The sequence below is a fragment of the Heloderma suspectum genome, chromosome 15 (genome assembly GCF_057233095.1).
Source record: "Heloderma suspectum isolate Gila_16-S chromosome 15, 16-S_ref, whole genome shotgun sequence".
Taxonomy (NCBI): Eukaryota; Metazoa; Chordata; class Lepidosauria; order Squamata; family Helodermatidae; genus Heloderma; species Heloderma suspectum.
The window spans coordinates 8,901,328-8,928,990 of record NC_139472.1 but is presented as its reverse complement, the minus strand read 5'-3'; the positions used below and the strand labels follow the sequence as shown (position 1 = coordinate 8,928,990).

Sequence of the window (27,663 nt, the reverse complement as noted above, 5' to 3'; positions counted from 1 at the left end):
TCCAGAGGAGGTCGCACTACCATCCTCACACTCTTAACGACCCGGTCCATGAGGATACTAGCATACCCAGCCACTCCCAAATCATCACAGCCTGAGACTGTCAAAACAGGCCAAGCCCCTTTAAGAGACCCAGCCTCAGTCAGCGTGGAGGCAGATCCAATCAGCCTAAATACAGCTACATTCTTATTTAACAATCAGTCTTGCTCAGCTCCTTGTTGGAGTTCCACATGGGCAACCCTGTCTAGCTTCCAGACCCCACTTGGAGCTCTGTGTGGTGCTGATCTCCTTCCGTCTTCCCTGTGAAACCTGACCCCCACTCCAGATCTGAGCCACAGCAGAACCCTGCAACCCAAGCGACACCCCAGAGTATCATCAGAACCCTCAGTTCGAACAGAAGTGGATCATCAAATGAACCCCCCACCAAGCTTATGACACTTTGGCCACCTTTGCACCAGCCCTTGGCTTTAGTGCTGCTGCATAATGTCCTAAAATGCACCAGTGTGCGATGCTCACCTTTGTAGAGACGCTGCGGGTGCTGCTGCTGTCATGCATGAAGACCCGTAGCATGTGAGGGATGAGCTGGGGAAGGTAGAGCTTGAACTCCCCACCTAAGGCCACCACAATTTGCTCAATGAGAAGGATAATGGTGCTCTGTATCGAGTTGTTTACAACCCAGAAGTCCTGAAGAGAGGAAGAGAGAGGAAAGCTGAGCAAACTTAGGGTTCCTCTTTAATTATATCAATCTCAGCTCAGCAGGACAGATTAGGGAGGCTTCAGGAGACTCCCAGCCCTCCAATATTTAAATCCCATGAGTTGCTCTGAGAAAGATGAACTGCAAGCGAGCCTTAAAAGTGCATATATTGTCCTATGCAAAGCAGCCCTAGTTTCAAATAACAAAGAGTCTTGTGGCACCTTAAAGACGAACACATTTATTTTGGCATAAGCTTTCATGGCCACTGGCCACTGCCCACTCATCAGATGCATGGTTTCAAACAGTAGTGCAGTGTGGCAAGGGAAACGTCTCTTGGAATCATGGGCCGCATTACCTGGTTTACAGCTAAAATTTTCCTTTGAGAACAGAAGTTTCAAGGAAATAAACCTCTTCACAAGCTTGAAATACAATCCTTCTCCTGCCTCTCACTTCACCTGGTTTCATAAAAGGGTTTGCCTGTTACACAGACGCCAGGCAGGCTGCCAGAAGAACCTGGATGGATTATCACCTCCAAAAGAGGAAATGCTTTCCCATAACAAAGGCGATTGGGGGGGGGGGGGGTTAAGTAAAGCAAGCCTAGTATACATGATCTGGAACAAAGATTAGGACACGGGCCATCAGCACCTCAATTTCCCTTTTCAGTGAAGAGCACATAAAAACAGCCAAGTTTAACTCTTCATGGAAATCAGTCTTCACCTTCTGATGGGTCTTAATCAGATCAAAGAGAATCTGGACCCAATAATCCATGGAAGTCTGCCTTAATACATGTGTTTGATATTGATGCTCCTCTTGTAAACTTTCAAGGTTGTGTGTACTGAGGGAAACATATACTGGGGGAGGGGAATGTAGAGTCACAGTCTTCGGCCTCAGTTCTCTCATCTGTTAAATGGTAATTAGTATGTTTTTATACTCATTACCATGATGAACAGCATTTTTTTAGTGTTATATGAAAATAAATGAAAAATTAATGCCATCCATTTGATCATTTAGCTTGAATACAGAATTTTGGGTTCCATGACATGAATTATCGACAGCTCAGTAAAAACTGGCATCTTCCACTACTGATGCTATGTTACATAGCTCAGTGGTAGAGCAAATGCTATGCAGGCAGTTTGCAGTATCTCAGAAAGCAGGGCTGGGAAACAGGAAGCTTGGAGAGCGACTTCTAGAGCATATAATAGTGGGAAGGGTGGGCTAATTGCCAGCCTGACTAAGTATGAGGAAGCTCCTTATATCCTTAAGGATTCTGGGCTCCCTGGGAAGAGGCTTTTTAGAAAAAGCAAGGAGCTAAAGGTTAGGATCATACAGTTAGAGACCATCTAGTCCATCCCACTGCTCAACACAGGCTCTGCTATGCAGGATGCAGCAATAGCATCCCTGACAGATAGCTGCCTAGCTTCTGCTTAAACACCTCCAGCGAAGGAGAACCACCACCTCCTGAGACAGTCTGCTCCACTGCTGAACAGCTCTGCCTGTACAGCCTAATGTTTAACCGAAATCTGTTTCCCTGCAACTTCCACCCTCTGGTTCTCCTCCTGCCCTCTGGAGCAACTGAGATCAAGTCTGCACCATCTTCTGCTTGAGAGCCTTTCAGTAGACCCCTTCCAACCCTATGATTCTATGATCAGATAGTTGAAGAATGTCAACACGTCGCCCCATCATCTTCTCTTCTCCAGGCTAAAACATAGCCAAGCTCCCTCTACCATTCTCATAGGACTGTTGTTATACTCACTCTCATAAGGGTGACGATTTCATCCATGTAGGGTCTAATATGGCTTCTCACAAAAGACACCAACATTCCTAGCTGCTGGAAAAGGAACTGAAGAAGGGGGAAAGGTTGTTACAGAAATGCAGGCAAGGTTTGGGACAGAACAGTTTTCATAAGCTCCTATTTGGAAGCTTTCCAAAAACACACACTGCACAGCTATGGCATGCCTGTACGCCTATGGCTAAATTTTCTTGCAACATCTCACAACCATTCTGCCGCAGTTTACCAACACTCCTGTGCATGTTTCAAAATCTCAGGTGCATGCACACAAGAGGCATTCAGGCAAGCACGGCTGCAAAGCATCCAGACATGCAGGTGCTGACACCAGAACTGGAGCGCCACAGAATATCGCCAACTCACCTTTGGGACCCCGTCCCCTTCTCAACATGTCCAACCAGCCAAACCCATACTGATCTTTCCTGATATCCAAACTATGTGCCCTCCCTCTCTCTGTGCCTTGATGTGTTTGTGGGGAAATTAAAAGGCAAGAAGATAGCTCTACGCCATGAGCCCAATGATCAAGACACCTTTTACAGGATAGTGGGACCACAGTGCCTCTTGGGTAGTTCACCCCAACAATGCAAAAAGAGAGAGAAAAGAATTTAACAGGAGGATATGGTGGAAAAGTAATGGCAAGATCTCCGCCTATGTTGAAAATGGCTATTATCTGGGGGAAATGTGCTCAATATGCTGCTTCTGTAACCGTTTGAAACATGTTCATTCATACATAACTAGCAAAATGCCTGCCATTGTAACAAGTGGGGTATGTGTGGAGGGAAGGGCTTGTGTATTGCAAGGACCCCAGGAATGCACCTCCTTGTGAGACCTTTGTCAGTGACAGCTGAGCCACCCATTGCCACAGGTGGAGGAAGGCAGGTTGCAGCACTTCACTTTGGAGTGCACGGAAGCCGCTCACTTACATGAGAGAAAGTGAAACAGAAATCCAATGGGCTGGTGGGTTAACTCTGCCTGTAGTAACTTCAGTCATCAAAAAATTCTCTTTGCTTATCATCATGCTGGATGCTCCTTGTTGGTCACATTGCAGTGAGACAGAATGTTGGGAGAATTTCCATTCCCCGTGGGAAATTTATTCTGCTTTGCAATGTAGGAACACCTACACGCTTTATAAAAAAATGAAATTGTCAAAACCTATTTCTGTATATGAAAGTCCAACCGGTGGACAAGGGAAACAGGCTAAGTCTCTTCCCTGACTAAGCAGCTTTAATGTCACGGAATGTTCATAACTATTCCAAATGCTCAGGGGAGGGGAGGAGGTGGAAACAATTGAGTCTTAACAGCACAGTTTTTGTGAGGAAAACTAAAGGAAGATTTGGCTGTGGCAAAAGGGGTTCGCTGGGAAGGTAGAAAGGGGAGCAGTAAACAGGGGTGCAAGTCAGGCAAGGGAGGCTGAGAGCTGGAAAGTTAAAAGCCAAGGAGCCCGGATATGTTGTCTCTAAGTAGAATAGACAAGTTGTGTATTGTTGGCAGGAAGGAAAAAAATAACAGGCAAAGCAGTAGAGAGGACAAAAAGGAGGTGGCAAGGACATAGAGATGTGAAGGCCTGAGAAAAACCTGGAAAAACCCAGGAAAAAAACACAATTTTTTTCCAAATTTTCCACAAACCCCCCTGGGGAAAAATGTGTTCGTTCAAATTTTTCTGGTTTTCTCCTGCTTTTTTTCCTGTGGCTTCTCCCCAGACCTTCACATGTCTAGTGAGGATCTGAATTTCATGTATTGATTAGAACTAACCATCTATATTTTTGACCTGCAGGGCTCCGGCATATTTACGTTTATCAAAACTGTACCCCTAAGCTCTTGACATATTGCCTTTGACTGAGGATATATTGAGGTGCTTTAAATAGACATCACATGAATTTCCTTGCTTGCGTGTTTCAATGCCACATGTACCCACCTCGGCTCTTCTGCCCAGTACACTGTCACCATCTTCTTTTACCTGAAAATTTTTAAAGAGAGTAGGCAAAAGTGCGTAGCTTTCAAGGAAGTCAGATCAAGTCAGGTCCAGGGACTCAGTGAACCCAGAGCATCAGAACTTGGCCTTCAAATCCACTGAGTTGTTTCCATTCTGAGAGAGAATAGCCAGTGGTGACTGCAGTTCTACGAAAGCAACTTACCAGCAGCTCACATGGAAAAGTGCATCCCACATACAATAAGCAACTCCAATGAATCCTGTGTTCCCAACTTTGTCCCAACTCTGCACATCTGGAGCACAATCCAGAAGACACGAGGTGCGCCAGAATCTCAATGCTTTCAGCAGGGCTTGGGTGTTTAATTTTAAGCTCAAATCAAAAGAATTTGGATGGGACTTGCGGAGACCCAAACACCTTCAAAACTGCACTCCATTCAAGATGCAAAACGCAGCTGAGGCCTTTGGTGTCCCAGTTTGATTTTAAGTTTTAGTCCAGCAGACAAACTGAAAATTGGGTCTCCTTTAAGTATAACAAAATCCCAGCTCATTAGGCAGGCCAAAGACAAGGCACTCCCTTTTGGTCTCAGATAACCTACTTTTTTTTTTTCTGAAGACATGACTGCAGGTCCTTGCAGTTTTCTTCTGCTTTTAAGCACTACACAAATTATGCCACCATTCGTTTTTTTGATAACATAGCACAGCCAATGTGCCTATGAACAGCTGTGGCATTTAGCAGGTCTGATATAAAGTGATAGCTTTGACGTAGACCTTTAATTGAAACTTGCTCATTGAGTGGGGCAACAACGAGCGGGGACTGCGGTGGGATCAACGTGCACACAAAGCTGGGGAAAATCTGGCCAGCTGGGGCAATACACCCTCTTCTCCTTCCGATGGCAAGGACAACAACAAAAAGCAGTGCAGGCCTGTTGCAGCGGTCTGAAGACTACAACAGGGCAGGAGATACGTATGCCAGCAAAACCCATGCGGGAACTAGAGCGGCTTCATTTTTTGTGGCAGGAAGGTGGGTCCCGCCTGAAAGCATTTGCCATTAAGAAGGACACCACTGACCTAGCAGGCTTTCCAATGAAGAAGCGAGCAATGGTTGGCCACACATAATTTCCCAAGAAAAACGGGAATAAGATACAGGAAGTGGAGGCGGTAACTCACTTTTGCAGCATGCCTGGCAGCAGGGACAACTCAGCAATGCTCTAACCAACAGAGTATTTTGGGTGGGGTGGGGTGTTGAAACAGATCCTGGCTTCAGGGGATGAGGAGGGGGGAGCCACTCCAGGGTGCACTCACCTCACGGATAGCACCGTCACAAACCCGAATGACGTTGAGAAAGGTCGGCATGACCTGAGGCAGAAACTGCACACACTTGAGGCCAAGAGACTTAAAAATAAACGTGATGGCTTGAACCACCATGGTGTGGTGGTGGGACAAGGACTGGTCCCGGAAGATCCTCATGAGCGCCACCATGGAGACGGCAGGGTAGAACTCGTCCAGGGGGAGGTTGCCCATGTTGACCAGCATCTCGCTGGTGCTGTAGTCAGCTGAGACGGAAGAAGAGTTAGCTCTGTGTAGGCTGGGAGGGGCCGTAGCACAGGGGCAGAGCCCCTGCTTTGCATGCAAGAGATCCCAGGTTCAATCCCCAGCATCTCCAGGTAGGGCTGGAAAAACTCCTGCCTGAAACCCTGGAGAGTGGCTGCCACTCAGGGACTGGGTTCACACAACATGCCTGTCTTGGGTTCACAAAACACGGTCATTGTTGAACCCTGGGTTGTTTGTTGAGTCGTGGGTTAGTGTGTCGTCTGAACACAGGACATTTTCCATGGGGTGGCTGGTTAACCATGCAGCGTGGCTTATTTTTCTGGAATAAGCCAGCTTGAGAACCCACGGTTTGTTGCTGGGTTTTTCAGTGTGGTTAATGAGCCACACTGCATGGTTAATGAGCCACCCTGTGGAAAATGTCCTGGGTTCAGACAACAACCCACACTCAACACTGAGCGTGTTGTGTGAACTAAACTAGATGGGCCATGAGTCTGACTCAGCATGGCAGCTTCCTATGTTCCTAAAAGCAGGCCAGAATGGAGGTGCTTTGGAAGTCACATAGGCCTGGGGTACGGAAAAACTTGGAAGGAAAGCTGTGCTCAGTCACGGAGCTCACTTGATGGCCTGCGCTGTTGCTATCCTGTTACTGTTGATGTTACTCCCTCCCAAGTCTTTGTAGGTCAGCCTTCCCCAAGCTGGTGACCTCCAGATGTTTTGGAATAAAACTCCCAGAATTCCTGACCATTAGCCATGCTGGCTTGGGCTGATGGGAGTTGAAGTCCATAATATCTGGAGAGCACCAGGATGAAGAAGGCTGTTGTAGGTTATTAAGCAAACTTCTGCTTCTCTTATATATAAGAGAAGCAGAAACAGACAGGGCTGTTTGCATCAAAAAAAGAAAGAAAGAAAAAGTCTGTTTATAACCCAGTGGTGTACTGGTAAACTTCGAAGTGCAAAAGCTCATCATGACAATCCCAATAGCCACACACACAAGGAGAATCTATAGTCACGGCCCCAAGGATTCAAAAAATAGCACACACAGATAAACAAAAGTAGTAACAAACAAAAATCTGAACTCTGAAAAGGAAAAAAAGCTGAAAGAAAACCTTCAGTTTTTAATTAGAAATGCAAAATGGTCTCTCAAAGAAGTGTAACCACTTAAATGGTTAGATGCTGACAGGCAGTGGCTCTCCAGTGTTTCAGGCAGTGTTCCTGCCTTACCTGGAGATATTGGCAATCAAACCTGGGTCCTTCTGCATGCAAAATTGAATGTGATCTCAAGCTGAAAGACAATCCCCACCTCTAGGCTAGGACGTCCCCTCTCCATCCCAGAAGCTGAATTCTATGGGCTTTCTGCATTTCAGCCCTGCTTCTAGCATCCAAAGTCAGTGAACACTCAGCTGACGTTGGTAGAGATAGCCTGGGCTACAGTCACTACAAGGCAGAAATATTTGGGATACTACATGAAAAAGGGTACGGGAACCACAGCAAGAAACTTTATCCTCTTCACTGGAACTTTAAAATCCAGCCACTGGCTGAGTACATGTTTTTGTCTCACCATTTCCTTAATGAACGTTGATCAAAAGTCACCATATTAAGTAGCTTTTTAGATCACAGGAAAGCTTACAAGCTAATCAGTTATATAGTCACAGCTAGAGGAAGAGACTTATAATCCCCCTCTACTTATGTTGGTTCTCTTCTCTCCCTTTTCCTGCATTCAAATCCTGCCTTCTGTCCCACCTTAGCTTCCAAAAGCAAAACTGGTCGGAATTTAATTACAGCCATTCATACGTTTAATTCTAGGGATTCAAGGCTTAACCGACAGGCTTACTGTGCCCCCTCTTTGGCGGGGCAGGGGGAGAAACTCCACACAAAAAGAAATCAAAAAGCATATTGAAGCATACATCTGGCAGACAGCTGCATGGCTACACCTATCAAGTAGTTTAGCACCTTTAAACTTTCTAATTCAGGAAACAGCTATGCAAACAGGCAGAGACAGACAGGAAATTAGGAAAACTGAGCCGCTGTGTGCTAAAGTTTTCACGGGCACTTTCCCCTTGAAATGGGAGCCACCCTTTTTGTAGATGAATAGACTGTTTCACTGTTTAAAACTGGGCTGCTGCCAGAGAATAAGCGTATTTACTCGACAACCCGTTGCCTTTCTTTCAAGGAAGAAGATGGGAGTCCAGTATTTTAAATAAATAAATAAATGGAGCATTTTTTGTGAGAAAAGCTCCAGATAGAAAAGGCTTTGCTTGACACTTCTCACCCCCAAGTCTTCACATACAACTGGAGTGGAATTTAAGGGAAGGGTTGTAGCTCAGGGGTAGAGCAGATACTTTGCATGCAAAAGGAAAAGCTGGAAAAGGCCTCTGTCTGAATCCCTTCACAGCTGCTGTCAGTCAAGAGTAGACAATTCTGAACCAGATGGACCAATGGTCTGGCTCAGCTTCCTATGTATAGCTAACCATTTACTCGCTTTCATCTTTTGTCACCCCTTCCTTCCCTCTCCTCTGTTCTCTGACTTCAGACTGTATGCTCCTCGGGGCTGGGATCTCCCTTCTTCTGCTCATGCAATAAAGCAGCATGTACACTGAAAGTGGAGTATGGGAGCATAGGAAGCTGCCTTATACTGTGTCAGATCCTTGGTCCATCTCGCCCAGTATTGACGACACTGACTGGCAGCAATGGCTCTCCAGGGTTTCAGGCAAGATTCTTTCCTAGCCCTACCTAGAGAAGCCGGGGATTGAGCCTGGGACCTTCTCCATGCAAAGCAGGGATTCTACTACTAAGCCATGGCCCCTCCCCACTGAGCAATTGGCAATAGCTTTGATATAGTTTTAATGGATGAAGTTCAGCAGCTGCTGCCAAAACACTGTCAAGAAATTCCCAGAATCCTCTTCCCCACACCCTCCATGTTCATAAACAGAAAACTTTTAAACAACACTACAAGAACACTCCGTGTTCATAAAACAAGAAAACTTTTAAACAACACTACAAAAGGTATCCTCAGTCAGACAGCAAAGTTATTTATAAACAAACAAACAAGTACTTATAAAAACTGCCAAGCACCATCTTAGAGGGATTTCCACTTCTCCAAAAGGAGGGAAATGGCCTTTAAGACAGTGCCCACTGCATGCATGCATCATCTAAAAACAAAAACAAAACATGTTTTTTTTTCCTCTAGAACATTTTCCCTCATATGTACATAGATTAAATCTACCTGACTGAAGAACTAAATTGCAGATGATTAACCAACTAAGATTTCTTTAAAAGGCTGACAGCCTTACATCTCATGTCTACAGATTGTTAATCAACATCATTGAACTAGTCAGGTGCAACTGTTTTTCCAGTCCACCCTCCCAACAACCCTCTAGGACAGGAGGTTACAACCTCTTTCAGCCCAAGGGCCAAACTACATTTTGGAGAAGGTTTCAGGGGCCGTGTTCTGTGGTGGGCGGGCCAAAGGCAAAAGAAGCAGGGCCAATACCAGCCTGTTTTAGCTTAAAAGCTCTTACTGCCAGTAACTAAGGCTTAGGAAGGCATTTCAAACTTTTAGAAAGCAGGGAGAAAGATGCACAAAAGCCAGGAAGCTGCCAAATAATTGCATGGCTATCTGGCGAAATCTGGAGGGCCGGATGGGGACCCCAGGAGGGCTGGACTGGGACTCTGGGCCTGAGGGTCTGCACCCCTACTCTAGGAACATAGGAAGCTGAGTCATCACTGGTACGTCTAGCTCAGTATTGTCAACACTGCCCGACAACAGTTTCTCAGGGTTTCAGGCAGGGGCCTTTCTTAACCTGACCTGGAGATGTCAGGGATTGAACCTGGGACTTTATGCATGCAAAGCAGAGGCTCCACCACTGAGTTATGGCCCGTCCCTGACAAAGGCCACCCTCTATTACTATTCTCCCAATTCATGAACGAGGCACAGACAAACCAACTTGCAAAAGGGGACTTTAAAATGAGTCTGATGGTGAACGGGGACTTTGAAAATTCCTGACTCCCCAATAGTTAAGCTCCTCAACAGCAAAGCTAAATTCCCCTGTGAAGCAGGCCACTCCTAGGCCTCCCCTTTCTTGGTCTACTTACAAGAATCTTGGCTTGATTTAGACTCCGACAGGCTGACAGCAGAAGCGTCCCGTGACTGATCTATCATGCCAATGTTCACCTTATGCTTGTATGGATCTAGAGCCCCCAAGAGACCAAGGACACGGATAGCCTAACAGGAACAAGAAGAAAAGGAGGCAGCGAGCTTTAAAGAATGCATCACCCAGACAAAAAGAAGGGGCAACACTGTTACACATGATCTCAAAGGAGAGCAGAATTCTGGTGTTCAGCGTGGACCTGGCCATTCTCAGGAATGCTCAAGGGTGAGAATTTATTGGAGAGGAATAGGCAGCCAGGGAAGAGTATGAGGGCCGTGTGAAATGAGTTCGAGGGCTGGATGTGGCTCTAGGGCCACAGACTACCCACTCTTGCTATAAAGGACCAGCTTCCCTTGCATTTCACACACACCTGAAATAGTTCAATATGTAGAAGGGCTAAACACGAGAGAGACCCTAATTCCATTCATCTCCTTTAGCGCTAATCTGAAAGAAATCTGAGCCTGGTACTAGAAAGTGAGCCACAGGAGCCTACCTCTCTTCGGGTGCCCTGGTTCTGCTCCGTCTTCAGGAAGTTCAGCAACACCTCCAAGAGAGTTGGGTATTTCCTGTAGGGTTCCACCACATAGCCAGTACTGGCCACCAGCTGGCCCAGTGTCCAGAGAGCCACCTGGAAGAGATTCCCCATAAGAGGAAGGAGGATTATTCATGGTTTTGTTCTTCCATGAGGTACAATTAAAATAAGTAGTCAACTGTCCAGCTGGCTCTGATCCCAGACCAGGGACGGGGAACTTGAGGCTTTCCAGATGTTGTTGAACTACAACTCCCTTCACTTTTGGCCATGCTGGCTGGGGCTGATGGGAGATGGAGCCCAGCAACATCCAAAGGGCCACAGGTTCACTGCCCCTAACCTAGACATATTAACCAATTTTGTTAATGTACCGGGGTTGTTGTTTTTATGTAAGTGTTCACAAATGTGGATTACATTAAAAGTATCTAAGACAAAACATCATAAAAACATGAAAGCTAACAACATACAAGCAGCAAATGAGCGGCTGCAATTTAAGAGGCTAGATTTCCAAAGACTCAGCAAACTGGAGACATTTGTTGCCTGTCTCTGAAAGGAGACAAGCCAGGTAGACAAGCAAGGACAGACCACAGCTCAGTGGTAGAGCACCTACTTTGCATGCAGTTGTCCCAGGCAGAATCCCTGACATCTCCAGTTCAGAAAATCAGGTAGCAGAGTTGATGGGAAAGACCTCTCTCTGCCTGAGACTGTGGAGAGCCACTACCAGTCAAAGTAGGCAATACTGGGCTAGATAGACCAATGGTCTCTCAGTAGAAAACATTTTATGTTCCTAGGCAAGTGGGCCTCCTAGGGGAAGAACTTCCAAGGCTCCAGGGCCACCACAGAGAAAGCCCTGCTCCTCATCAATGACAAATTTAGCATCCAAGATGAAGATGGTCCCTGGAGCAGAGCCTGAGATTTGAGATCTCAGGGGATTATAAAGGGAGCTAATGCTCCCTGATACTAAATCTTGCATGTGAGGTTTTCCCAAGGTCAGAGAGGTAAAACAGAAGGCTTCCATGACAGCAGACCATGCTCACCTGTCTCTTAGCAAGTAAGGAAGAGTCCTGGAGCATGTCCATGATGATGATGAAAAGCTCATCCACCCACTTCCTCATCTCCAGCCCACTCACCTGTGGAAGCAAAAAAAAAAAAAAGGGAAGCAAAAAAGGAAGGAAGGAAGGGGAGGGAGGCAGAAGTGGAAACAATAGAAAGGTTATGGATAAGGTCTGAATAAGGCGATGCCAGGACTGCTGTAACAGTGACATTCTGTCAAGCCAAAGCCAAAGCACACTTCCAGAACCCAACTGCCACCAGAAGGGCTTCTGAGGAAACATCTTGCCCAGAGGGAATGGGAGAAGCAGCGGACACAACCTGATGAAGAACCCCCATTTCGCTCCCAGCAGTGGTCCCTCCCTCCCCCAACTGCTCCCAGAAGGGCATCTGAAGAAGCTTCTTGACGTTAGGGAATGGAAGAAGGAATAGATTAGGCTTGAACTCAAAGGGAGAAGAGGAGTTGCAGAAGAGAAGAAAGGGAAGAGGAACAGGCCTGCAAAGGACCGGCCAGCCCATAAAGACAACAGATGCAGAGCAAACATGAATAAAATTAGTTCCAGTATAGGTATCTTCCTGTCCACCTGGACAACTGAATCACCCATCATAGAATAGTAGGGTTGGAAGGGGCCTATAAGACCATCAAGTCCAACCCGCTGCTCAATGCAGGAATCCAAGTCAGAGCATCCCTGACAGATGGCTGCCCAGCCTCGTCTTGAATGCCTCCAGCCTCGTCTTGAATGCTTTTTTCCTCACCCCTCCCAACACCTTCCCTTGTGTCTTGTATCCTTTTAGATTGTGAGCTTGAGGGCAGGAACTGCCTGATTGTGGATTCTTATGAGCCAATCAGGGAGTGTGTTGACTGAAGTGTGGGGTAGAAACGATTTGAATAATAAAAAAATAATAAACTAAAAAAGTAGCCTGGCTTACCTGCGCCAGTTCACCTATGGTGGCCAGGACATTATTGATTACCCCAGGGTTTGGATCAGGGTCAGGGTCTTTCAGTTTCACAATCAACGCCTGTGGAGTGATACACAAAACAAAGCAAATTTGATAGGGGGGTGTTGGGAACACGCCCACATATTCATACATATATGGCCCATTTCACCAGCTTTTTCATGCCCCTTCCAGTAGGAGACAGGTTGGATGTGGTCATTAAAATGAATGATGGAATGCATTCATGAATTCAGAAAATCACCCCAAGAGCTCCATGAAAGCCCTACCTTGAGGATGGGTTCCATGTAAGGTCGAATAAGCCGTGGGGCATTGGAGACTAAGTGCCCTAGCATCCTGGCACTCTGCTCTTTGATTCGGCCAACACCACTATGTTCCAGCTCTGTCAAGATCTGAAGGGGAAAAGGAAATGCCATCAGGGAAGCTGGCGCTTTTCAGGCAAGGAGGACGCAAAACCCCCCACAGACCGATGACCACTTTTTCACCAGCAGCAGAAGATTCTCCTCTTATCTTTCTCCACCCCCTCCTTATCACTATGGAATGTACCGTGAGCAATCTCTCTCTTTTTCTCAGAGGGGCCCTTGCACTATCATTCTGAAGAATGGACTTTGGACTCCCATGGCAGAAGCTATCATAATGAGAGACGCCCAGTGTGGTACAGTGGCTAGAGTGCTGGACTGAGACTCAGGAGATCTGGATTCTAGTCCCCACTCGGCCATGAAGTTAACTGGGTGACTTTGGGCCAGACACTGACTCTCAGCATCACCTACCTCACAGGGTTGTTGTGAGGATAAAATGGAGAGGAGGAGGACCATGTGAGCCACCTCAGATTCCTTGCAAGAGGGGGAACAGCAAGATAAATAATACATAACAAATAGTAATAACAACAACAACAACGAAAGCAGCACATGGAACATATCAAGCCAGTTCTGGGGTGCATAAGCTTTTGATCTGCACATGAGGCTGCCAATTTCCAGACTGGCTAGGAGGCTGCACCCAAGAGCACACAGTAAAGTCTTGTCCTTCTGCACCAGCGTTCTCTGACCTGGTGACCTCCAGATGTTTTGGGCTACAACTCCTGAGCACTGGACATGCTGGCTTGGGCTGATGGGATTTGGAAGTCCAAAACATCTGGAGGGCACCAGGTTGGGAAGGCTACTCTATACTGATTCAGGTGTTAAAATTCTATCAAATGCACAAATCATCTCTTCCTTTTCCACCCTAGGCTCTGTGTGAGGAAGGGTGGGGTATATAAACAAAAAACTGCCTCCTGTGCACAGCAAGTCCAAGGAGAAAGCTAAGAATGGAAAGTTGGGGGGGGACACACCTTAATAATCACTTGGTCCCCTCATCTTCCTCAAGAAGTCCACTCCATCCTGATTTGTTCAAGGCACCAAACTCTCTTAAAACACGGCCTACGGTAGGGGAGGGAACATGGCCCTCTAGATATTTTGTCCTACAACACCTGTCAGCCTTAACCACCAGAGCTGACGTAAGCTGTAAGCCAACATAACTGGAGGACCACAAGTTGCGCACCCCGACCTACAGAGGAGGCAGCTGCAGCCAGGTCAAAACCAGAGTGTAGTGAAACCGACCAGACGTATGTGTTGCAAAGACAGAAGATGACCCAATCACCTCTGAAACAGAGCAGGCTTTGTTTTGTTTTGGCAACTAGGGCTGGACAGTTTCACCACCTCACCCGCTTCCTCCAACTCCATTACCTGAATTAGCATCTTGCGCAGGAATGGCATGACGAAAGCGGGGTTCATGCTGCTCAGCCGGCCCACGGTGCAGATGGCCAGCTCGCGGATTTCAAAGACCTGGTCATTCAGAGCCACGAAGAGAGCCTGTAGGTTCTCCGCCTGGGCCAGGTGTGCATCAAACCGCTCATCCAAGGAAGCCAGCACGCAATATCGGATGTCAGGGTCTGGAAGAGCACATTTGAAAAGCAGATGCTTGGGATGATGTAGGCTCAGAGCCCCAAGAAGTACATAGAACATGAGAAGCTGCCTTATACCAGGTCAAACCCTTGGCCCATTTAGTGCAGTATTGCTCGCTCTTGATTGGCAACAGCTCTCCAGGGTCTCAGAAAGAGAGGATCTTTCTCATCACCTGCTACTCAATTCTTTTCACTGGAGATATCAGGGACTGAACTCAAGACCTTCTGCATGCTAGGAAGATGTTCTACTGAACTTTGGTCCCTCCCCTGGAACTACTACTAAGTTAAAGGTACCCTAAAGAACAGATCCTTGGGCATTACAGTGTTGGCCAACTCAATTATTATAACAGGGGTTCCCACACGTGGAATATTGAGACAATGCTATGGGCACTCTCACAAAATGGTAGCCATGGGGTTAGGGCTTGCCCATTCATAAAACGGCTGCCATGGTGGGCATGGGCAGTCACAAAGCACTCCTTTCCCAGAAGGCAAACTAGTGAAACTTAAAGAAAAGTAACTTGCTCAAGAACTTAAGTACACAGTAGAGGTGGGAGCTGAGCTCATAAACACAAAACCTTTTTGAACCCAAATACAGACAGCGCTGGTGGGCAGACTTTCACTTTGCAGCATGCCAGCCTCCCAATTAAGAATAATAATTTAAAAACCCCTTGAGATAAAATTAAATCAGGAGGGGCAAGAACCACCTTGGAGACCCCAGCAACGGAACATTAAGATCATAAGAAGAGACCTGCTGGATCAGACCAAGGTCCATCTAGTCCAGCATTCTGGCCACACAGTGGCCAACCAGCTGCCTGCAAGAAACCCACAAGGAGGACATGAGTGCAATAGCATCCTCCCATCCACATTCCCCAGCAACCAGTGTACACAGCCACACTGCCTCTGATACTGGAGGTAGCTTGTAGCCATCAGGACTAGTAGCCTTCTCCTCCATCCATCTGTCCAATCCCCTTTTAAAGTCATCCAACATTAACGTTAAGATCAGGACCTGGCAAAAGCATCCACCCTTGGCCTCCGCACTTACCTGGGTCTGTGATTCCAACCACTAACAGTTTGCTGAGGACATCTGCTACCACCTGCACAGCAGTCTGGCTGACGACGTGGGCGTGCCCGCTGATCAAGTGAATGGATGGCGTGAGCAAGCGAGAACACGTGCGAGCGGCCTCCATCCGGACCTCCTTGTGCTCACTATTGAGGAAGTGATCCGCACAATGTCGGACAAACTGAGTCAGCGAATGCCCTAAAAGGCAGGGGGTGGGGGAAGAGTAAGCAGTGGAGAGAGAAGGTTTTGTTGGCTTTCTCGCACGTACAAATGCTTGAAGGATGATCTTTTCCCAGGGCTTCCCTTGTTCTTAGAATTCCAGCTTGTACCCTCACAGGAACATAGGAAACTGCCTTATACTGAGTCAGACCCTTGGTCCATCTAGCTCAGTACTGTCAACACTGACTGGCAGCAATGGCTCTCCAGGATTTCAGGCAGGGTTTTTTCCAACCCTACCCAGAGATCAAAACTGGGACCTTCTGTGTGCAGAGCAGGTGCTCTTTTACTGAGCTATGCCCCTTCCCTTTTATACATAGGAAACTGCCTTATACTGAGTCAGACCATGGGTCCATCAAGCCCAGTACTGTCAACACAGACTGGCAGCAGATCTCCTAGGTTTCAGGCAGACTCTTTTCCTCCCACATGATCACTTACCTTCAAACTCGAAGCTGCCAAGGGTGCGGAGCGCAAGGGTGAGGCTGCCCACGTCATTGGCCTCGGGGAGATTGGAGAGGCTGGGAGAAGCCAGCTGGTGAGCCAGGCCTTTCGGCATGCCTGGGTGGCGCAGGGGCCTATGCATCAGAACCAGGGAGAGCATCTTCAGCAGCCCGTCCTGGATCTCCTTCTTGAGCTGTGGGATCTGGCGACTCAAGTCGTACAGCACGGCTGTCAGGGCAGGGCTGAGGGCAAGGCGTAGGCCCACAGTTTATTTAGTTTGACAAACCGTGAAACGGGGCTTCGAATCCCTGCTAGTTCTGACGGAGCTGACTAACCTGCAGCCAGGCTGAATCACTTCGGGAAAGGGACTCACGGGATGGAATGCTCCTCCGTACCAAAAGTATTAACAAGCCCCTCCACATAAAAAGCTAGCATGTTAGGGGGAAGCTAGGCTAGAAGACGTCTAATCACATGCCATTTCTCTATGGCAGGGGTGCAGAACCTTCCTGGAGAAGTTCTCAGGGGCCGCATTCTAGTGTTGGGCAGGGCAAAGGGAGGGGGCCAAAAAGCCAGATGATACCAGCATATTTTAGCTTAAAGGTTTTACTGCCAGTATCTAAGCCTTAGAAAAAGTGTGTCAGCCTTTTAGAATGGGGAAAAACCTTCACAAAAGACAGGAAACCACCAAACAATTGATGGTTGATGAAAGGGGGTGTGGCCCTCTAGAGATCCCTGGAGGGAGGGATCTGGACCCCCAAAGGGTCAGATTTGACCCCCAGGACTGAGGTCCTGCACTCCTGCTCTATGTGGAGGGATTTGGGGGTGGGAGGGCGTATGGAGGAACATTTCATTCTGTTAGCCACCATCTATAGTGGTACAGCCCAGACTCAAGCTTCCCACCTTACTGAGGACAGTATAGGAGCAGGGCTGGGTGACTTGTAGCCCTCTAGATGTTGTTGGACTGCAACTCCCAACAGCCTTAGCCAGCCTAGCCAATGGTGAGGGATAATGGGAGTTGCAGTCCAAGAACGTTGGGAGGGCCACAGCTTCCCCAGCCCTGAGCTGGAGGGCAACAGAATCCAGGTTTCTCTTTAAAGAGAGGGAGCACAAACTATTGCTCAAGCAGCATGTTTCTACTTCAGAAAGTTTCTGCTTTCGCCAGAAAAGGCCAGTTCCACTTTCCACAGGGTGACCCTCTCCATCACAGAGAAGAAGATTTCTTATCCAAAAAGCAGCCACGAGCTATGCTCTCATTCTTTTCCTTTGTCCCCTGTAGCACCACAATGGGGGAGAAGAAAATGGACTCAGGACCAGGCTGCCTGTAACTATCGTCTGCTTTTTCCTCCCCACCTACCAAAATGCAGATCCACTGCCTTGTATGAAACAAGGGGTGGGAAAACACCTGGGTTTTGATTATAAGCCTTTCTCTCCTCATCCTCTACAACTCCTATCATCCCCGACCATTGGCCATGCTGGCTGGGGATGAAGGGAGCTGTAGTGCAGCAACATATGGTGACCCAAGGTTGGGAACCACTGCTCTAGTCAAAAAGCCTGGGGCAGTTTTGATCAGGTGACCCCTTCTGCAAGCACTGTTTGCATCTAAGAGGCTTCAAAAACCCAAATCCTTTGGGCCTATCAGGGAAAAGTATCTCTCTTCCTCTCCCACTCACATGGAAATCAAAGAATCCATAAAAGTTTCTTGCCAGAATCATTCAAGGCCAAAAAACAATTCCAGCTTCAGACCTGTTGCCTGGATGTAATCCTGTTAGTAGCTAGACTCCTGTCAAGAGGGCTGGGGAAGGTCAGAGACAGAGAATTCAGCTCCCAAACCTGCCCCTGGTTGGCAGTTAAAGTCTTTGCTTGCTCAGGCATTTGCCTCACAGGCGATATTTCAGATGCCAGAAGCAGACAAGAAGGCCTTCTGAGGAATTCATGAGGAATTTTAGAAATTATTTAAATACTAGCACACACTGCACTCTCAACAGGCCCGCAACAATTTGATATTTCCCCGAAAAAGAAACAGCTTAGCCCACCGCACTCTCCTATGCCTGGCAGACATGCACAGATGGGAACTAACAGAGCAATCCTATACTCCTATCTCATATTTCATCAGGACCAAAAATATGCTGCCGCTATGCCAACGGAACAGCCACCACATCCAATGCATCTCGGAGGGGAGAAACACAAAAATCCTGCCAGTGCCCATCGATCAGGGGGACTGCCCCAGCAATGATGGGGGAGCCAATGAACTCATGACAACGGGGACACAACCCAGGATACCCTCCTGCATTACCACCCCCACCCCCCAGACCTCCCCACTGGCAGAACAACTACAACAGGTTGGAGTTGTGGCAGCACAGAGCTCTTCCACCATATCCTCTATCCCTTCAATCTGATTAGGCTAGGCAGCAAACACTGTTAACAAGAGGTGTGCATCTACACCCGTGCAGTGGATACACCCCAAGGAGAGGAGGTCACCACCCAAGAGAGGGTGCCCACTGGATGTTTAGACACAAGCCACCGCTCCAAATTTATTAGTTATTTATTTAAGGATGTATAAACCACTCCACAGGAAGAGATTTCAGAGAGGTGTATACAACAAGTTAAAGCAACAAACACCAAATACAAAAAGGAATTGCAATGAAAACAAACATTGCAGAGTAGGGATGGGCAAATCAGGATGTACCGTTCGGTCTCTTGAGTGAAGTGTTTGCAGCCCATTGGCAGGGATTGCTGACTTTCAATTGTTTTAACAATAGTAACAACAAAAGAGCTCCCCCCCACACACACACACCAAAAACAAAAAGGTTGCTGAAATGAAACATACTTGGAGGAAAACCAGGAGTGGGTTTTTGTGTGAGGTCTGCAGGTTCAGTTCTGGTACTGAAAACAAATTCCTTGGGCTGAGCATATGCTCAGAGGTGCCCCAGGGTTTAATTCTAATTGTGCCCCTGCCCCACCCCCCCTTGCATGCTGTCTTCTAATAAACAACAGACAGATCCCGCAAGCCCAAAATCTCCCTGTGGTGGCATTGTTTGCTGTGAGACACAAAGACAACTTGCTGGTTCCGCTTTTCCAACCTGGTGCCCTCCAGAAGTGTTAGATGACAACTCCCAGCATCCCCCAGCCAGCCCAACATGGAGGGCACCAGGTTGAGGAAGACTGTGCTGGTTCATAAAGAATGAAGCAGAGCTCTGCAAGGTTGACGTCCCCATATTAGTCAGCTCTCAAAGGGGAAACAGAAGATGTCTTTGGCAGTTAGCGAAGGGAAACGCAAAGCCAAAAGCGCCACATAGTTGCTAGCGGAGGCAACGGAGAGTCCTACCTCAGCCCCACAGCCAGCATGGGTTCAAGAAGCTCCTTGATGTCTTGCTGGATAGAGGGCCCCATTGCTCGTGCCAGCATGCTGATGCAGGTAAAGACAGTGGCATCCACCTGCACCGACTTCTGCCTCCTGCAGGGGAATATCAGAGTTACAGCTGCACTGGGCAGAAAGCATTATCCTGAGCAATATTTTATTTGTGCTGCCATTTCCCCCTCCCAAAAGAGATGCCTCCTAAGGAGATAGATACAGCTGGTAAGGACGAATCAGGGACTTCCAGACTTGTTTTTGCCAATTGAAAACCCAATAAAGCAGCAAAGGGGAGAGGGCCACTGAAGACGGCGTTGCATGCAGAAGGTCCCAGGTTCAATCTCTGCTTAGGGGATCCATGGCAGAAGGGGTGAGAAAAGCCCATGGCTGTGAGTGTGGAAAGCTGCCAGTCAGAGAAGACAACACTGGGCTAAACAGACACAATAGTCTAGACTCAGGAAATAGTGGTAGGCTTCCCTGCTTGTGGCAGCTGAAAATGCCGGATCCAATTTTCTGTGGGCAGTTGGGCAATGCCCCCCCAGCCCAGTGAATCTGCCTTCTCACCGCCATTGTCACCAGTCGCTCTTGCTCCTCCTCCCCGATCTCTCATCATTGCTCCCACTTACTTGCTGAACAGGCAGGGAGCACGCAGGCCGTGTCGTCTCCTGCTCCTCTTTCTCACCACCACTGCTGTCTGTGCCAGAGCGAGAGGCAGGGGAACAAGCAGGTTGTAATGGTGAAGAGGAGGAGCGACTCCAGGGGGCTCTTGTCACTAGGCTCCTGCTGGGATGTGGGCCCTTGGCAGGTGCCCAACCATGCCTACCCTTGATGCTGGCCCCTTGAGTTAGGCCCTGTCCCGCTGGGAGGCTTAAAGCACACAATGAGCCACCACTCCATGTCTCTCTCTGCTTCAGAACGGAAGCGAGCCTCGTCGACCACGCAGTCTGGGTGGTTTAAAAGCTCTTATGCAAGCCTTTCCCCAATATCTCCTCCACAAAGAAGTTTACTTTAAAAGAATCTGTACTTTTCGACAAAGGATGCTCAACTCACACCAAAACCCGCAAAAGGTCCTGTTTTCTGCAGATCCTGTAAGTTTCAGCAGAGCTCATACAGATATCCCCAGTCTCCCTGCAAGAATCACCCCTTCAGCTAGGGGTCTCTTCATTCAGAAGAGAAAGAGATGGCCTTGGTATATTAAAAAATGTACATTTCCCACCTTGTCAAACCCCCACTCACTTATGTGCAAATTCCTTCAGTGGGAGGGCAGCCTTGATAATTTCGAGGACCTTGGGCAGGTAAACCTGGAATTCTGACCGCACGGCCACCGAGAGCAAGCCAAGGGCTTGGAAAGCAGCCGTCCGCTCCTTTTCTTTCTTAACGCAGCTCAGGACATGGTTCATAGTGTCTGGAAGGTAGTGGTCAGCTGGTCACACCAAAAAAAAAAAAGAGGAGAGAAGCAGCACAGAGTTATTTTTCATGCTTAATTTAGTTAAAAAGAAAGGGCTTAACCCTAATCAAAAACTATTTCCCAAAAGCCCAGATTTCAAATGCAGATGGATGGAGGGGCCAAGCATGGTTAATCAGTGATGAGGGGAAGGCACTTTGTACATACTCAGAGGTAATTCTTGACCACCAGCGAGTAGGCATAGAGGAAGAACTACAAGTAAGGTATGATTCTGCTCCCAAGGCGTATCATTAAGCAACCCTTAGCTCAGGGCTGTTGAACTTCAGGCCAAATCCTTGGACCGCAATACAGCCCTCCAGGGTTTCCCAGATGGTCATACACTTTTCCCCCAACCACCAGTCATTTGGTGGTTTCCTGAGTTTGGCGTGGTATTTTCCCCATTCTAAAAAATGCCTCTCCTAAGGCTTAATTACTGGCATAAGAGCTCTAATCTAAAATGTGCTGGTACCTTTAGCCCTGCCCCTTTCCCTTTGGCCCCACCCATCACTGGAATGAGGCCCCCCTTCTCTGAAACTGAATTTGGCCCTTGGCCTGAAAGAGGTTCCCCACCCCCACCTTAGCTGAAACTAGGCAAAGAACCTGGGTCCTCTAATTGTTCTGGTTGCAAAAGTGACCAATTAGTAGGAAGAGATATGCCACCCACCAGCCTTGTTGCGGTGTAGACCAATCAGTAGAATGAGTATATTCTATTATGTATTCCTATGAAGTTCTCTACAAAATAGGATTTGCTCCTGAAGTTGTGTTCCCCCCAACCCCCTCCCACCTTAATCCTTCCTCTGGAAAGTTGCACTGTAAAAGCCTTTTACCTGTGAAAGCAGAAGGACGAAATGCAGCCAGCCGTGGCAGTAAGCTGAGAACAGTCATTTGGATTAGGGAGTTCTTGCTGCTTCGGCACTTCAAAACCCAATAGCACACCTGAGAAACAAAAAGATGCTATGCCTGTGGTCTAGCTAACTCACACAAAAAAGTAAATATGGTGGCAGATTTGTGTCTGGGCTGTACCACTTGAGATTGCAGGTGGGGTAGAGATACAAGCACATGGGGGGGGGGCGGAACAGGACCTTTTCCAATAGAAAAAATTAGGCAGGGGAGAAATTCTTACAATAATCTTATATTTTAGAATAATTAATGTAATATTGTTTTACAGCCCTGTTTTAAAATATCGTTTGAGAAACACTTTATTCCCTCAAAATTATTTCAAGTCCACAGTACCAGGTAACTGCAATTGCTGTATACTGTAGATGGATCATTCTGTTAAGAAGTATCAGACTATCAGGCAAGAGACAGACATAATTTCTTGCTAAGAGTTGGAAAGAGGGTTGTTGCTTGTGGTGCATGCCATGATCCCACTGCCCCCTCAGTGATGTTGCACATTCTTTTGTATCGTTTCATCTCTTTCTGAGTAATGCTGTCTGTAGAGAGGAGACTGTTTCTAATAAAGACTTCTTTTTTTTTACTGCAGTGTTGATGTTTCTGTTTTAAACTCTTACTTCCTCCCTATTTTCCCAACTAACAAAAACAAAAGAGATATGTTTGGTACCCTAAGATGTGGCAGCTTGCTGCTCCATCTCTGAAACTGTGCATTATTTGTAATTATATACTTGTAGCCATGGAGACATTGAGTGAGCTTATGAAGCCCAGTGCTAAGCAGAAGGAAAACAGAAGTGGACAAGCTCAAATCACGGTTTGGCGTGATGTCTGAATTGAGCCCCTTGATAAAGATTTAAAAGATGCTTCTCAAGATGTGTAAGTTTGTTGCATTTGGGGGAGGGGGGAATAAAAACAGGGGAGCACTAAAAACATAAGAGGAGCCATGCTGGATTAAACCAAAGGGCTATCTAGTCCAACATTCTGCCCTGGAGTGGCCAACCAGATCCCTACGGGAAGCCCACAACAGGACATGAATGCAGCAACACCCTCCCGCTCATCTTCCCAAGCGACTAATACACAGGTGTATACAGAGGCCCTCAAGCTCACCTGATCAAACTTCTCTTCCATCAGCTCTCTGCAGCACCGACTCTCTACCAAGGTTGACTTAACTGGGACAGGTGATGCACCAAAGCCCATGAGTCCTGGCTGGGGGCTGAACCCCAGTAGCCCTACCAAGGCATTGGACTGCTGGGGCTGAACAGACTGGAAGCTGGAAAATGGGGTGATGTGGCGAGGTTTGGTACCGAAGCCCAACAGGTCTTTGCAGTACTTGTCATGTACCATCTGCTGCTGCGTGATCTCCTCCATCTCTTCTCGAAGACGCTAGACGAAGGGGAGGAAAAGGACACTTAACACTGGGCAGGCCACAAGCAACCTCACCAGGGCAGGCAGACCTATACTCCTCCATTAACTCATCTAATACACTTTTAAAAGCATCCAGCCTTGAGGTGTTTTGGCTCCTTTTCTCCTGACCTCCCATTTACTTGAGCTGGTTCAGAATACTAGACTAGTAGTTTTAAGAGGTTGATGGCACCTAAACATCAAAGGTTAGAAATGGCATGAAAGATAACATGCTCAATGGCTCCGAAAGATAATGTGCAAGCTGCCTTTAAGAACCCATCACCTTGCCAACTAGTCCAACCCCAATATGCTCAGTTATGTGAACTGGAGAGAATAAGAGTGACCACCTTCAGTTGCCTGCCCAAAGCACTCTTTATTTCAATACTTTTATTTGCCACTATTCAGGGCATAAAAGCCCTGACAAGCAGGCCCACACTGAAGCCTGGCCAGCCCCTCCCTACCCAACTCACCTCTCCCTCCATGCTGCTGATCCTCACCAGCTCATTAAGGATCAGTAAGGCACCATGGATTCGGTCATCACGGTTCATGCCCTTCTCCTTGGCCATAGTCTCGTCAAAACCTTTCTCAGCTTCCTCATACGTTTGCTGAAATGGCATTGCTACTACTTAGGAAAAATAGTTATATACACATAAAATGCTCAAAGCACTTGTTTCATATTCCTTTATTGTTAAGGCAAACCAGTATTATTATGCCTGTAATGCAGATGCAGGAGGGAAGCTGAGGCTGAGAAAATAATGGCTTGTATGGCTTCATGGCTGAACTGAGCTTTAAACCAAGGATTTCTTGCCCCAAGGCTCACTCTAACCACCATAGCTCAGGACAGACATGACAGCAAACCAAGGTGTGCACTAAATAAAGTTTAGAACCCAAACCATGATTTGAGCTTCCAAACATACAGGCAAAGGGTGGTTTAGAGCTGGTGTCTGCTTTTGTTTCCATGTTGCAAGGACCTCCAGAGGCAGAGCAAGAGTAATTCTGTTTTGTCCATTCCGACATCATCTCAGAGTCAGACCATGCTCAGCTAAGGTACTTCTGATCATGGTTTCTGATTCTGGTTTGCCACCCAGTCACAGGCCATGGTTTGCCAGTTCAGATGTCAGAGCAAACTAGCAATGTGGTGTGGAAAATGTTTTATTGCTATTTGTTTGGGGGCAGGGGGAACCATTTTTTAAGATATGTTGTTTCATGAAATAACTTAGTAATATCCTGAATAAGCAAAATACAAGCCAATGGGACAACAGGAATGGATTCAACACTAGTCCAATCTGAAATCAATGCTATGATTTACTGTATACAGGAGACTACCCTTAGGAAGCACATATTTATGGGCACAACTTTCCAGGCTTGCTAAAACTAATATGTCAACAATTTTCAATGCCTCCATATTTTTCCTTAATATCTAAATTATATCGGGGGGGGGGGGTATGAGTCACCATGAATTAAAATATTTACAAACATTCCAATAAAAATAATTTCCAAGAAAAGCGTTGGACTTCTTTGAGTATAACATTCAAACCACATGATGAGCAATTTATTGATCTCACCCACAATCAAATATTTCATTTCAACTGTCTTTGACAATTGGAAAAATAGTTCAGATATTTATACAGCACATAAAGTTAACATGGCGTACTTTTAATTTGACTAAACATAAATCAAACAAACATGCCAAATCAGATCTCTAGTGATTTTAGGGCAGTGGAAAGTTTTCCCCGATTCAAAATTTTCACAAAAACCCGTATCATTATGCCAAACCTTTGTTAAGCTTCCTTGACTATGGCTTTGATGTGATGCTTGGAATGTGCCTGTTTCACTAGCTCTCAATAATAAAAGTAGCAGCACTGTTAAGAGAGATCGAAAGAGGCATGTGAGGCTTTCCTCCAGTTCAGGGGGAGCTATAGCCTCCGTCTCTGAGTCAGAAAGGGATGCTGAAGAATCAGGCCCAGCTGCAGGAAGCCAGGAGCCTGAGAACTCAGTTCTGCTAGGCCTCCCACTGGCTTGCCACCCAGGAGAGGGGACTTGCAGGATGCTGATACGGCCTACTCAGCCAGGAGACCTGACTTTGACAGCAGCCCCTGCCTCTTGACCAGGGGACAGGGCAGCAGAAAGACATTTCTGCAGGAGAGGGTGTTTCAGGACAGTCTCCTTTACTGTATCGTAAATTAAACAGGGGAGAGCAGAGGTGTCCCATGAGACACAGCAATCACCAAAGAGGCAGGCTTCCCTGTCAAGATCAAATATCTGAGACTGATCTTTAGTGGGTGCTCCCCTGTATTTAAAGAGCCTCGTGTGGCACAGAGTGGTAGGCAGCAGTATTGCAACTGAAACGCTCCCCACGACCTGAGTTCGATCCCAGCAGAAGCTGGGTCCCAGGTAGCCGGTTCAGGTCGACTAAGCCTTCCATCCTTCCAAAGTGGGTAAAATGAGTACCCAGCTTGCTGGGGGAAAGTCACGACTGGGGAAGGCAATGGCAAACCACCCCGCTATAGTCTGCCATGAAAACGCCAGCGAAAGAGACCCTCTAGGGGTCAGTAATGACTCGGTGCTTGCAGAGAAGGAACCTTTCCTTTCTTTCCCCTGTATTTAAGCCAGAGCCTTTCACAGGAGACTTTGCCAGAAACAACGCTTAGGGCACAATCCTATGGCCGCTACTCAGTGGCTAGACGGCCATAGGTCGGTTCCTGGGAACCAACCTTGGAGCCCACGCTCCGAGGTCAGTTCCCTGAGAACCGACTTTCACCCCCTCCCGCGCTGCCTCATAGGCAGCGCGAAATGGCCCCCCGCGCTCAGAAGAGGAGTGCGGAGCAGTGAAAAAGGGGCATTCCTGGGGGCGTGCCAGGGTGGGGAAGTCAGAAGTCCAATACAACACATCCAACATGTCATCTGGCTGCCACTTCCCCTGCTCCAACTTCCTGTGGCTACACAGCCATAACCGGCTGTCTAGCCACAAATGCAGGGCAGCTGAAGCACAGAGGGGATGATCCCCTCTGCACTTCTCCTGCCCTGCATTGGATAGGCAGTCGCCTCCGACTTTGGAGGCTGCCGCCTATCCCGGTAGGGCTGCTCCCTCAGATAACTTGCAAAGCTTCCCCACTTTCTCTTGGACTCTCTGAACGTACTGGGGTTTATACTGTCTGCTTGATCCAGGGCTGCTTGGGGGTTTGTTCTAGTGCTCATGAACTGATCCTGGGCAAAGTCTAATATTGTGAACAATAAAAGATCTGTGGATCTTTTATTGGGGCTGTAAAAGCATAAACCTATTTATTGGAATTACTGCAATAAAAGGTTTTATTCTGAAGTCAGGTCTCAACAGCATGTATCAAAACTGACATTAGCTAAGTAGGGATCCTGAAACTTCTAAAACAGCATCCCACAACCTAGCACCTCCAGATGTGTTGCACCACAACCCCCATCAGCCCCAGCCAGCATGGCCAATGATTAGGGATGCTGGGAGCTGCAGTCCGAAACATTCTGGCAGGCACTAGGTTGCAGTAAGTTGCTCTAGAATAACTTTCCACCATTTTTCCTCTCCCAGCGGAAGACCAGGTGGCCTTTCTGAGGAAACCTATTAATACCAAAACACAAACCCTGATAACCAGCTCCACCCCACCCCCTTACTCTGCCACACACAATTAGCCAACAAAAACACTTGGAAGTTTGAAAAGAAAAGGGAAACTTGATTAAAGGTGTCATCTGAACACTTTGGCTGCAATCCTATGCAAACGTACCTGGGAGAAAGTCCTACTAATTTCAATAGGACTTGCTTCAAAGTAAACACAGAACAGATTGGGCAATTACGGTAGATGGACTCCATCTTTCAAATAGATGTCAACTGTGAATGAGAAAGGGCCAAGCGTACTCTGGTGGCCAACATCTTCCAAGGCCAATGGTTTGAACTGCTGGCAATTCATATTTCCAGAACACGTATAAAAGCAAGGCATGGAAAGGAGCTGCCCCTAAGCTGGAAAAGCGATCTCCTTACCCGGTACCACTGTGGCTTCTGCATCTCCTTTGACTCCCGCTGGGTTGTCAGGATAAGGCAGGCTCGTAAGGCGGAAACAGCTCCTTCACGGATGGCCTGCTTCGGATCCCACACAGCAACAAAAATGTTGTCGAAAAATGGTTGCACTTGCTGGAAGAAGAATGTGGGGACGCTGATCGCCAGCTCTCGCAGAACCAAAACCTGGCGGGGAGGGAAAGAGATGAAACGGAGAGAGCTAATAAGCAGAAATGAAAATTCAGATGCTGACTCCCTCAAA

General features: G+C 47.3%; 1 protein-coding gene across 8 annotated transcripts in view; it reads right to left on the bottom strand.

The window, feature by feature from the left end:
* MTOR (mechanistic target of rapamycin kinase) overlaps nucleotides 1-27,663 on the bottom strand; it is a 119,395-nt gene that overhangs the window by 81,818 nt on the left and 9,914 nt on the right. For 5 of the 8 annotated variants that reach the window (XM_084822366.1, XM_084822367.1, XM_084822365.1 and 2 more), the window contains exons 5-23: nucleotides 27,387-27,587; nucleotides 23,854-23,988; nucleotides 23,090-23,365; nucleotides 21,919-22,027; nucleotides 20,884-21,070; nucleotides 19,621-19,749; nucleotides 16,293-16,537; nucleotides 15,621-15,836; nucleotides 14,361-14,566; nucleotides 13,410-13,472; nucleotides 12,909-13,031; nucleotides 12,616-12,705; nucleotides 11,673-11,765; nucleotides 10,600-10,734; nucleotides 10,051-10,180; nucleotides 5,710-5,960; nucleotides 4,393-4,434; nucleotides 2,445-2,531; nucleotides 514-681 (exon numbers count right to left, since the gene is read on the bottom strand). In XM_084822366.1, the coding sequence (XP_084678492.1) occupies nucleotides 514-681; nucleotides 2,445-2,531; nucleotides 4,393-4,434; nucleotides 5,710-5,960; nucleotides 10,051-10,180; nucleotides 10,600-10,734; nucleotides 11,673-11,765; nucleotides 12,616-12,705; nucleotides 12,909-13,031; nucleotides 13,410-13,472; nucleotides 14,361-14,566; nucleotides 15,621-15,836; nucleotides 16,293-16,537; nucleotides 19,621-19,749; nucleotides 20,884-21,070; nucleotides 21,919-22,027; nucleotides 23,090-23,365; nucleotides 23,854-23,988; nucleotides 27,387-27,587 (2,886 nt within the window). The remainder of the gene's footprint in view (nucleotides 1-513; nucleotides 682-2,444; nucleotides 2,532-4,392; nucleotides 4,435-5,709; nucleotides 5,961-10,050; nucleotides 10,181-10,599; nucleotides 10,735-11,672; nucleotides 11,766-12,615; nucleotides 12,706-12,908; nucleotides 13,032-13,409; nucleotides 13,473-14,360; nucleotides 14,567-15,620; nucleotides 15,837-16,292; nucleotides 16,538-19,620; nucleotides 19,750-20,883; nucleotides 21,071-21,918; nucleotides 22,028-23,089; nucleotides 23,366-23,853; nucleotides 23,989-27,386; nucleotides 27,588-27,663) is intronic. The other 3 variants (XM_084822370.1, XM_084822371.1, XM_084822372.1) reach the window with 2 other exon arrangements.